The sequence below is a fragment of the Musca vetustissima genome, unplaced genomic scaffold (genome assembly GCF_032173495.1).
Source record: "Musca vetustissima isolate MV318-11 ecotype Yass unplaced genomic scaffold, APGP_CSIRO_Mvet_v1 utg51943, whole genome shotgun sequence".
NCBI classification, from domain to species: Eukaryota; Metazoa; Arthropoda; class Insecta; order Diptera; family Muscidae; genus Musca; species Musca vetustissima.
The window spans coordinates 1-11,930 of NW_026884417.1; the positions used below are offsets into that span (position 1 = coordinate 1).

Genomic DNA, 11,930 nt, shown 5'->3' on the forward strand with positions numbered 1-11,930 from the left:
AATTTTTTTTTAATATTATTTTTTTGGAGTAGAAAAGAGTTAATAATGACTGTGGGGAACATTACATTGCGGAATCAGATTTATTTTTTTAAAGTGGGAGATTAATGATGTGAATTACTGCCGTTTATGCGAGAATGGAGAGGAAGGATCGAAAGGCATATTTATATATTCTTTGTGCATTTGATTGTAACAGGCAAAAGAAAACGAGATCGACCCATGGTTTCTTTTGAAAATATGGAAAAAAATAATTTCTGGGTAGTCTTATGCATGTCCGTCAGTTAAATTATAAAAAAGGAGCAAGTCGCATATTGGATGAACTTTGGCACAACTCATTTATTTGGCGTATGGACGAACCATATTGAAATTGGAGCAAATCGGTTCAAATTTGGATATAGATCCCATAGGGTTGTTCTATTAAGACAAGGTGTGGCATAACGTCTAGGTTAGAGTGAGTGTCTTAAGTTTCATTGAAATCGGTTCAGACCCAACATTGGACCGATCGACACTAATATTTAAAAAATGTCAAATTTCGTTAAATCGATTCTGATTTAGATATAGCTTCAATGATTGCACAGTGTACTGATGTTAGTATCGCATAACGATAGCCGAATTTGTTGAAATCGGTTCAGGTTATATAGCTCCCATAGATATTTTGGTCCGATTTTAGGTTAATGGTGCACCAAACTCCCTAAGTTTGTCCGATTGACATGCAATTTTGATCAGTCAATGATGTGTTAAATTTATTACAAACGGTTCAGATTTAGATACAGCTGATTTCAAGTAAATGTTGCGCAAAAGGGTCAAAGTTTAACCGATAGCCACACAATTTTATACAATGGGTTGAAGTTAGATACATACGTTCAGATTTGGATACATTTCCATTTCTGCGTACAATTTTATGAAAATAATGCTTCAAATTCCTCATGTTTGTCCAATTTATACGAATATGTCGACTAAGTTTTGCACCTATATATTTTTGACAGACTCCATATTAATTGAAACGACTCCAAATCTGCTCGAATGAATTAAAATTTCGCACAGGTTAGGATTGATTTAAGTCTGTTCACAATTTCAAGTCAATGGTCATTTTAAAATGCGACGTCTGTTAGGATGTTGAATATCCTCAAAGTGATGAAGGGTATCATATCATTCTTTTTAACGTCTGTGGAATGATCACAATGGACTATATGTCTGCGAGTGGTATACTATCTCTTAACATCCTCTAACCTTTTAGGTGCTTGAAAGTTCCTAGCATAATAGAAATTTTGTGTTGATTTGGTATGAAAACCCCAGAAGGAAAAAATACTTATAGGTCTAAGTTCGAAGATATGACGTAATAATTCATTTGTTAGCGATCTATTATACATGAAGATACATTTTTGCTTCTAATTGGATTCCTCGCATGTCCTTTTCGTCCTTAATTTATTAAATAATTATCACAAGATGTAATTCTTCATCCTCGCAATGCTATACAAAAATGTTGCTCATAAGATTTTAGGTGGTGTCCTCAAAGAAGAGAAGGAAGTTTATTTATTGTGCGGGATTCTCTTATCTATTTCGTTCCCCATTGAAATAAGAATAAATATTAATATTTCATTTTTTTGGTTTTGTTTATTTTCTTTTTTTTACATTATTTTTTTGCAAAATATTTTTTTTTATATTTACAGTTGATATACATATGTATAAAAGAGAGTACAGGTACAGTCGAAGAAAGTAACAGTTTTATGAGGAAGGAAAGCTGAGTCTAGTATCGAACTCCCATTGGAGTATGGAATAAAATAAAGTAGAATAGAAAGGAGTAGAAATGAAAGGAGAAAGTAGACCGACTTTTGTGAGTTTTTTGTTTCGTTAAAGTTTTAGAAAGATAAATGGAGAATATCAGGAAAGTGTAGCAATAGCAGAAATATAAATTTAAGTAAGAGGAGTTCTTAAAACTACGGAGCTAGTATAATACCACGTTTGATCATTAATGATTGAGTATATAAATTCAGTTTACGTTCTTGGTGGGTTGAATGTTCACTTAATGCGTACCAGGAGCAGGGGCAACGTTAACAGATGTGGCTGAATTAATATGACCAGCTAGGGGAGCAGTGTGCACGGCACCACGAGTCTTAGCAACATAAACACCGGGACCATGAGCACCATGAGCCAAACCAGGTCCTTGGCTTAGAGAAATACCGGGATAACCACCCCATCCACCATGTCCAAGACCCCAAGCACCGTGAGCACTAATATCAACAGCAGCTGGTGCAGCCCAGGCACCTCCATGACCACCCCATGGACCGCCCCAAGGACCACCCCAGGGTCCACCCCATGGTCCTCCCAATGGACCGGCTGGATGTACGGCAGATGTCACATATGATACTCCGGGTGCGTGTGCGGCCAACAACGATGATTTGACACCGACAGCAAGGGCCAACATGACTACGACAATGGCGAACTGTAATGAAAAATTTGTATAACAATTTAATTTAATCTGCACATGTTTCAATAAGGCATTTATAAACAAGACCTATGAGAATACCTAATAGGTCATCTATTTTGGAATATTATCTTCCAGATTTCCTTGGGATATTAATACCCTTCGAATATTACAAATAATTATTTTTTACACGTTAAGAAAAAATATTGACGCACCATAGAACGTTTCCCTTGTATTTTATTTAATTTTCCTTGCAATTGATTTCGATTCGTAGTCATAGAAACACCGTTTATATAGTTATTTGGGTTTTTACACAATTCAATGTATTTTGGAAATTTTTTTTACATATTTCAATATTTTATTGTAATCAATTCTATTTTTTTTTCTAATTCAAACACTTTTTGAAAAAAAAAACGTATTTACCTTCATGTTGATAACGGGGATTGAGGATTTAAAACAAATTGACTGGTTGAACTGTGCAGTGTTCAATGAACGCTGTTCGAATTTATTCTGATTCTGTTTAACGAAATTAGAGTAACTTTTATACTCCCAAAATAACGAAGTTGCAACTGAATTTATCTTGGGGCAGTCGACATTGCAATGTTTGGTTGTATGTGTGTGTTTCTTTTCTGCCACACCAAAATTACGACAAAAAACTGTTATGCACTTTACAAGTGCAGGCCACACAAATAAAGTTTTATTTTTTGTGTAATAATCGTAGCACAAGATCACTTTACATGGTAACGCCACCGCCAACGCCAACTGTTGCATGTTTGAAAAAAAGCAACAAATAATAAGTTGCTGCTGCAATTGTACAGCAATTATATCCAGCAATATGTGGCCTGTCAATGTGTTGCTGTTAGCGGCAATGTTAATAACATTTTAAAAATGCTGCAGATCGAGCCAAGTGAATTGATATGAATAGAACATTTTTAGAACTATTTGAGGAATTTTAGAATATTATTCACATTGTTTATTATTGTCTTACCAGAGGGTTTATAACTAAATCCTCATAGTAAAATATTTAAGGTGTACAGTAGATATCTGTTCCAAATATTCAAATGCATTCATGTGGAATATTAGCAGTTTTTTTTTTTGTATTTCGATATCCTTCAAAAATCGAAACACCAAATTATAAAAAGGTAAATGTCAATGCCTACCAAATACATGTTTTAGTAATTTTAAAATACCTAAAGCAAATTAAGACCTTGTTAGATATCGAATAATTACTAACATTTTCCTTCCTTAAATATATAGAATAAGTAGATGATTAAGTTAAAAAAAAAAACAATGTTTTACCTAAGAGCGTGGACTTTGCATTTGGTTTCTCAGATACGTTTGTATTTGACTTTGACTAATGCTGTGGTTACCGGTATCATTTTTATACCCTCCACCATTACATTCATTTTGTTTTTCCGTTTGTAACTCATCGAAATAATAATTTCGACCATATTTTATTCATTTATGTAACTTCATTAGCTTCAAATGAAATATTTACATTTTCAGTAAAACTTTTAATTTCACACATGTTCCACTCTACCATGCGCTATCAATATCGGCAAACGTTTTGGGGTTTTCAGGGGGTTTTCAAACTGATTATTGTGCTTTTTAGATAGGAGGCATTACTTCCCTCCAAGGCGATGTCTTCCATTTCACACAATAAAATTGTATAATGGCCACTTTAACCGTTTTAGTTTGTTATTTCAAAAAACTTTACAAAAAACACTTTTTGCTAAATCTAAATATGCGATACAAGAAGCCCTGGGGCCGGGTATAATTAAAATGAAAAACAATCCAATTCGAACACTTTTGCACGTATAAGAAAAATTCAAAATATTAAGCCTTTTTTAAATATTTTATCCACAATATATGCTCTTCTTTAAACTTCTAATCTGGTTTGGCATATTCACCACTAATTTTTTATGATTTCATCTAGGATTTTCTTACATTTCTCTTGTTTATGTAGAAATTTGGAAAACTTTAGTGAAAATAAAATTTTTCTGTTTCAAAACTTCATTTATTGAAAGAAAAAATAATAATTTCGGGCCCGGGTACGTCCCAAGTTGAGGTATGATGTATGCAAAGCTTTGATGGAATCGTTTCGGATTTAGATATATCTCCCATATACAGTTTCGTTAAATTTTACGAGCACAAAACTGCCAATGTTTGACCGGTTTAGACAGAGTAGTGAAGTTACTACAGGTAGTCGTCCGTGAAGTTTTGTTGAATTTGGTTACCGTGGAGCCTTTATTTGTTCGCCTAGCATGAAATATTGCATAGCGTATAGGATTGAAATCGGTTAAGTTTTAGATATAGCTTTAATATATGTTTTCATTCAATTTCATCTAAATTGTGTGCCAAATAACTAAAATTGGGAGGAATTTGTACATTGCGTACCAAATTGAACCTAGAATAACGTGCATTGGATTTTGTAAAATATATTCAGATCTAAATATAACCGCTCTATATTTTTATCTGCGTTCATGCAAATTGAACACAAAATAATAAACTTTTCTCCTATCGAGATATGTATGAGTTGTTTAAATTAGTTCAAATATTTATCCAGTTCACACATTTAATTTCGTCCGATCCAGTTTCAATTGTCATCCAAAGATCATATGTCAGTACATGTGAGCATACCTTGTATGTACCTAAATTGGTGAAGTGCATCATTTAGTCAGTCCCGTCCGACTTTTGAACTTTCCGTACTGGTTTATAATAAATTTATGCATTTTCTAAATTATAACCATTTGTCGAGAAGATATCGTAGACAAACCAGTAAGGAAAGTAGTAAAGTCGGGCTGGGCCGACTATATGATATATTGGGTATATTCTACAACGGGTATTCTCATTTTTTTTAATTCCATTAAAATCAATTGTTTTGATTTGATCTTTATCAATAAATGATCCAACTAACATCAATCCATATACATGCTTTTCTGCAAATTTCAATGGGACAAATTTGGGTAAATCGATTTATAGCACACTTGATACACACTATTCTATAATATAAATCAGACACCCGTTCGAAATATATATGAAGCTATGTCTGCATCTGCACCCATTACAAAAAACCCGCAATCAATCTAGAGCAAAATTTCGTGCCAATCGGAGGAGTTTGGTGCACAATTTACCCAAAATCGGCCTAAAATATATATGTGGCAGGTATATCTAAATCTGCATTTTCAGGAAAATTAACACACATCATTCTAGACTTAAGTCAGTACGCTATGTCAAATTTTGTGCAAATCGAACGGTATATAGGGACTTTGACACAACATTTACCTTAATTCGGAAGAAAATATATATGGGAGCTATATCTAACTCTTAACCAATTTTCACGAAATTTAACACACATCATTCTAGACTTAATTCAGTACGCTATACGAATTTCGTGCGAATCGAGACTTTAGTACACCTTTTACACAAAATCAGACGAGAATATGTATGTGAGCTATATCCAAATCTGAACCGATTTCCACGAAACTTGGAAGACATGACTTCAGACCCAATTCAGAACGCTGTGCCAATTTCCGTGCAAATCGAAAGATATATAGGGTCTTGGATGCACCATTTACATTAAATCGGACGAAAATATATATGGTAGCTCTATCTAAATTTGAACCGATTTTCACGAAACTTCGCACACATCATTCTAGGCTTAATTCAGTACGCCGTCCAAATCGCAAGATATATAGGGACTTTAGTGCACCATTTACATTAAATCGGACGAAAATATATATGGGAGCTATATCTAAATCTGAACCGATTTTCAGGAAACTTAACACACTTTATTCATGGCTTATTTCAGTAAGCTATACCAAATTTCGTGCAAATCGAAAGATATTTTGGGACTTTAGTGCACCATTTATCTTAAATCGGGCGAAAATATATATGGGAGCTATATCTAAATCTCAACCGATTTTCACGAAGATTTACGTACTTCATTCTAGGCCTACTTCAGTAGGGAGCTATATCTAAATCTAAACCGATTTTCGTGAAACTTAGCACACAGCATTCTAGGCTTAATTTAGTGCGCTGTACCAAATTTCGTGCAAATCGAAAGATATTTAAGGACTTTGGTACACCATTTACCTTAAATCGGACGAAACTATATATGGGAGCTATATCTGAATCTGAACCGATTTTTCCCAATTTCAATAGGGTTCGTCCTTGTGCCAAATGAATGAGCTGTGCCAAATTTCATCCAATTCGAATAATAAATGCGAAGTGTACTTTGTTCACAATTTAATATGGTCAGACCGCAGACGGACGGACGGACATGCATACATCGACTCAGAAAGTGATTCTATGCATATTCTCAAAAGGAACCATGTGTCTATCTCGCTCCCTTTTGCCTGTTACAAAGATATGCACAAAGACATAATACCCTGTACCACAGGGCGGGGAAGGGTATAAAAAAGGGAAGTTGCTGTATAGACACCAGAGATGGTCCGTCAGAAACAGTGACGTAAATTACATACATTTCCGACGTATAATACATACGTCAGAAACGTCGGAAACCTAACCAAAACCATTAGGTTTTTGACAAAATAGCTATTTCCCTTAATCAATTTGGAAATTACGTATGCTTTACTTAAATCCACATAAAATTTCAATATTTTCTTTTCCAAAATGTTAAGAATTTTTTATCAGTTATAATAAGGAATAGGCAGATATATGTAAAAATAATATATATTCATGAAAATAACTGTATATGGTAATAATATTCAAATAAATGACGTTTACTACATTTATTACATTTTATACACGTATATGACGTTTTTGACGTTTACACCTTTTTGACAGTCGAAAACCTTAAAATTCGTCACACGGACCATCCCTGAGAGACACCATCTTAGGATTTTATACAATGACTTTTGGACTTTCCTTATTGGCTTTGATTTAATAATTTCTTGGAAAAAAAGTGATTTTTGTTTTCATTAAAAAATCTTTAATTAATGTTAAGTTTTGAATTGAAAACAAATAGAAATAAACATATTTACGTAAATGTATTAAGAATTTAATGTCTAATATTTTTATATACAGATTTAGTGGTGTATCCATTTTCATTGGTTTTTGTTGTGCTTCACCCACAATTTGCCAACAATTCCCAAGAAATCTAAACAAATATTGAAAATAACACACTATCAATTATTGCAATTGGGCAAATCATTTGCAAATTAAAACACCCTCCGGTGAAAAATAAAATACATTTGTTTTTGGCAGAATTAAGTTGTGTGCCATGTGCAGAGTCATATTAAGAATAACTTCATAACATTTGCAACTCAATTAAATTCTGCCGATTATGACTCCTTACCTTTCACAATTCGAAATGTTTAATATTACCACTATTTGTTTTGTTTGTTTAGGTGGAATAATTGTTTTGAATTTTGTTTTTACATCGAATCGAATCAAACTGTGCGCTTAGTTAGTTAATGATTATCGTTTTGATATTTCACATTGCAGTGGAATGTCATGTGGTTGTGTGAACCACAAAACACTTTGGTCTTTGCTAGGCAGAGATGTGATACAGTTTTTGTTTTTGTTTTACAAAATCAATTTTTGTCATTTTTATTGGTTCGGTAATGATATAAGAACTATATTAAATGCAATATATAGTTTGTTACACCTTGAATGGTGAAAAGGTAGTATGGTTTATATTATTCTAACTAAACCTTGGAAAGATGTCATTGTGTCACATTAAACTTAATTCCTTATTGCTCACATATTTACATTTATTTTACTTCCTCAGATTTTATTAATACATTTTAAAGAATATGTCGGAAACTGTTACGGAAAGTATGCGTCTGTAAATTACTTCATAGCATTCGCAAGTGCCATAGAAATACAAAAATCCAAAAATATTTTGGGGACAATTTGATTAAAGTTCCTTTCTATATAGAGAACAAGCTGAACATTGGATAGTTAATGTCGAAAACTATTTGTAGGTATTTCGTAGTATAATATCAGTAATAATTTCGCAGCATCCGGCCTATGTATTAGTATATTTGATTCTATTCAATAGATTGCAAATAATCTTTGAATAACGGTGGTAGTATTAAAAACAAATTTAGCATGACTTTTGTAATCAGTTGTAATAGTACCATACACAAATATATTTTCTCCAATATTTACATGTTTCTCATTAATCGTTCCAAGACCACTAAAATCCTTCATTTACAATACAGCAATTTTTATGTCTGTATTCTCAACTATTTCCCCATGATATGATTGGTCCTTTTCTCATGTTAAGTTCGAGATATGTGTTTGTTTCATTGCCAAGAAAAATTCACAATAATGCATTATAACATCATAATATTTTTACCGAACCTAGATATAGTATTGTTATTCTTAAGAAACCATGATCAAGTCCGAAGATTTGTGGCCTTTGAGTTAGTCATTTCCTCTATACATACTCGAAATATATCATCTATAATGATAAGCCACCACAGATTTCGGACTTTTATAACTTTTATTCCACAATCATCATTTATCTTTTGGATATCTCCCATGTTGAATTCATAGTCTTTTTCTTTAATGGTATTTGTATTTTTAGGGCCGTACCTAAATTCAGTGCGTTGCGCACTGAAATACCCACCTTTATAGGGTTTGTTGAACGTCCGTATTAACCAAATACGGAAGTGCCTTATTTAATTACTATGTGTCGATTGAAAAAATGATGAAAACATTTTAATTTAATTTAATTAGTTGCAAATTTCCATCTTTATATTTTTATACGCAATGCGTATTTGGGTAACATTCATTGAAATACATGTACATATTTAACTTTTGAGGTGAATGAAATCGTACGCATACGCATGAATTTAGGTTCGGCCTTAAAATTAAAAAAATCCAAATTTTATTTTTTTCACAAATTGACAAAATGTAAGAATTAAAATGTCAAAAATTTTTCATTTTACACAAATTTTATTCCAATATGTAGATAATGGAGATATGAAAAACAACAGATATAAGCGGAATTACTGAACTGTTGATTTTTATCATTACTGATAATAACATAAAAGGGCCAAAAATGATGAGTCGAACTTTATCGATTTGGACCAATTTTGTTAATTCCTGGTCACTTAAGATTAATTACATAATCTGCGTATCATTCAAATTTGTATGAACCGATTTATTTCAGATATTCAAATATATGCATAAAAAATGAATATTAGTTTAGAGGTATGATTACTGTTGATGCTATAATTCCTCGTCATCGCGAAATTTTCGAAGTTTATCTTACGTACATGGGTTGGTATGACTTACTGCGAAAATTTCAGTAAAATCTATTTAGCGTTTTTTGTGTCAACAACCAAAAGAGTTCCATTTTCTACATTTAGATTAATTAAATGCAGTGAGGAACACATTTCCCCCTATTGTACCACTCCAATTTTTATAGGGATTATGCGTATTTGCTACCAAGTTACTCAGACAAATTTTGAAGTGGGAAACTGTAACCCTTCTTAAGATAAAAGTTCAGAAAATGAATATTAGTTCAGATGTATAATTACTTTCGATGCGATAACTCCACATCCACTCTAAATTTTGGAAGTTTATATAACCTATATTATTTCCCTCGGATGGCATGATGTGTGGTAAAAATCTCAGTAAATTCTGTTGAACGGTTTTTGAGTCTAGAAACAAAACATTTTTTATTTCCTACATGTAGATTATTTAAATGTAACGGAGAGTGCATTTCCACCGATCTTATCTCGCTCATATTTTTATGAATAATGTGTATTTACACCTACGATTTACAGATAAATTTTGAAGGCGTTATCTGTAACCGTTCTTGAGACAAAAACGCATATTACATGTTCAGAAAATTTGAGGTATGTTTACTATTGATGATATAGCTCCTCATCCACGCGGAATTTTAAAAGTTTAGATAGCCTATGTTACTTTCAGGGCATGCCCCGACATACAGTGTAAATCTCATTAAGATCTGTTCAGCGGTTTTTGCGTCTATCGGTAACATACAAACAAACAAACAAATTTTTTTCTATTTTATATATGTATGTATATAGATATGAAATGTCAAATTACATCCTGGAAAATTTTATTAGAAAAAGTCTTTTAGGGAATAAACCCTGAACGCGGGACAAATCAGATAACCATTTAAATATAAGCCAGTAAGGAAAGTAGTAAAGTCGGAGGGGCCAACTATAAATACCCTTCACCACTTTGGGTATATTCAAGAGATGCTTCCTAACAGACGTCGCATTTTTCAAGGGCCATTGACATGACATTGGACTAAATTAAATATGTGATCTTTATATATATGTGAACCGACATAAATCAATCCATACACATATCCAACCCATGCCAAATTTCATTTAATTTTGCAGATTTATTGTCATTTCTGTACATTGGGACAACATTATGTAAATCGATTTAAATCAAAATATTCGTTATGCTGCGCACTGTTCAAAATTTAATCTCAATTGGACACCAGTTCTTTATTTGGTGCACAAATAACATAAAAACAGTAGAAAATATATATGGGAAATATAATTGCATCTGCACCAATTTTTACAAAACTCAAAATTCTAGGCTAAATTTAATACCTTGAGCAGACTTTCGTCGCAATCATAAAAACATATGGTACTTGATGCAACACTTATATAAAACCGAACGAATATATTAAATATAATGGGAGCTATATCCAAATTTGAACCGATTTCATCCGAACTTACTAGTAGTTATTTTTGTCCCATTTCTATACGCTGCGCATAATGTTGTGCCAATTCAACATTCTTTAACTCTTTGGAGCACCACTTACTTACAATTGGGTGGAAATATATAATATATGGGAACTATATCTAAATTTAAACCGATTTCAATAAAACATTACACACATAATAAATCTAAACCGTTTCCATACGTGAATCTATAGTAACTTCAGTACATTGTGCAAACTTTTACGCCAATTGGCCTAAATTTGACTTTCTGGTGCAACATTTACTAAAAATCGACCGAAAATATATATGGAAGTTGTTCTTAAAGTTATTCTTAAATTTGTGCCAATCGGCCAAAATTTGATTCTTTAGTGCAACATTTACTGGAAATCGGACGAAAATGTATATGGGAGCTATATCTAAATCTAAACCGATTTCAAAATAAATCGACTCAGAAAGTGATTTTATGCATATTCTCAAAAGAAACCATGAATCTATCTCGTTTCCTTTTGCTTCTTACAAACACATGTACAAAGATATAATACCCTGGACCACAGTGTGGTAAAGGGTACCCTTATATGGGGGCTACTGGATAATTTTTAGTGGAGACACTTTATACCCAATAAGAAAATTACAACCAATTCGGTCGAAAAGGTTCTGAAAATTGTGGCATACCAACATATGGGGCTACCCGAAAAAATTGACCTATATTTGTAATTTTTAGTGGAGTATTTTGGTACACAATATTCCAGATTTTAGCGAATTCGGTTGGAAAACGTGCATAAGATCCACAAAATACCGTAAATTAGTGTGTACCGTTATAT

At 32.6% G+C, this 11,930-nt stretch overlaps 1 protein-coding gene across 1 annotated transcript; it reads right to left on the reverse strand.

The window, feature by feature from the left end:
• Nucleotides 1-2,020: 2,020 nt before the first annotated feature.
• LOC133331425 (adult cuticle protein 1-like) lies at nucleotides 2,021-2,851 on the reverse strand. Its single transcript, XM_061539815.1, has 2 exons — nucleotides 2,846-2,851; nucleotides 2,021-2,476 (listed from the first exon to the last, which is right to left on the reverse strand). The coding sequence occupies exons 1-2, from the start codon at nucleotides 2,849-2,851 to the stop codon at nucleotides 2,021-2,023; spliced, it is 462 nt and encodes a 153-aa protein (XP_061395799.1).
• Between the last annotated feature and the right edge of the window lie 9,079 nt (nucleotides 2,852-11,930).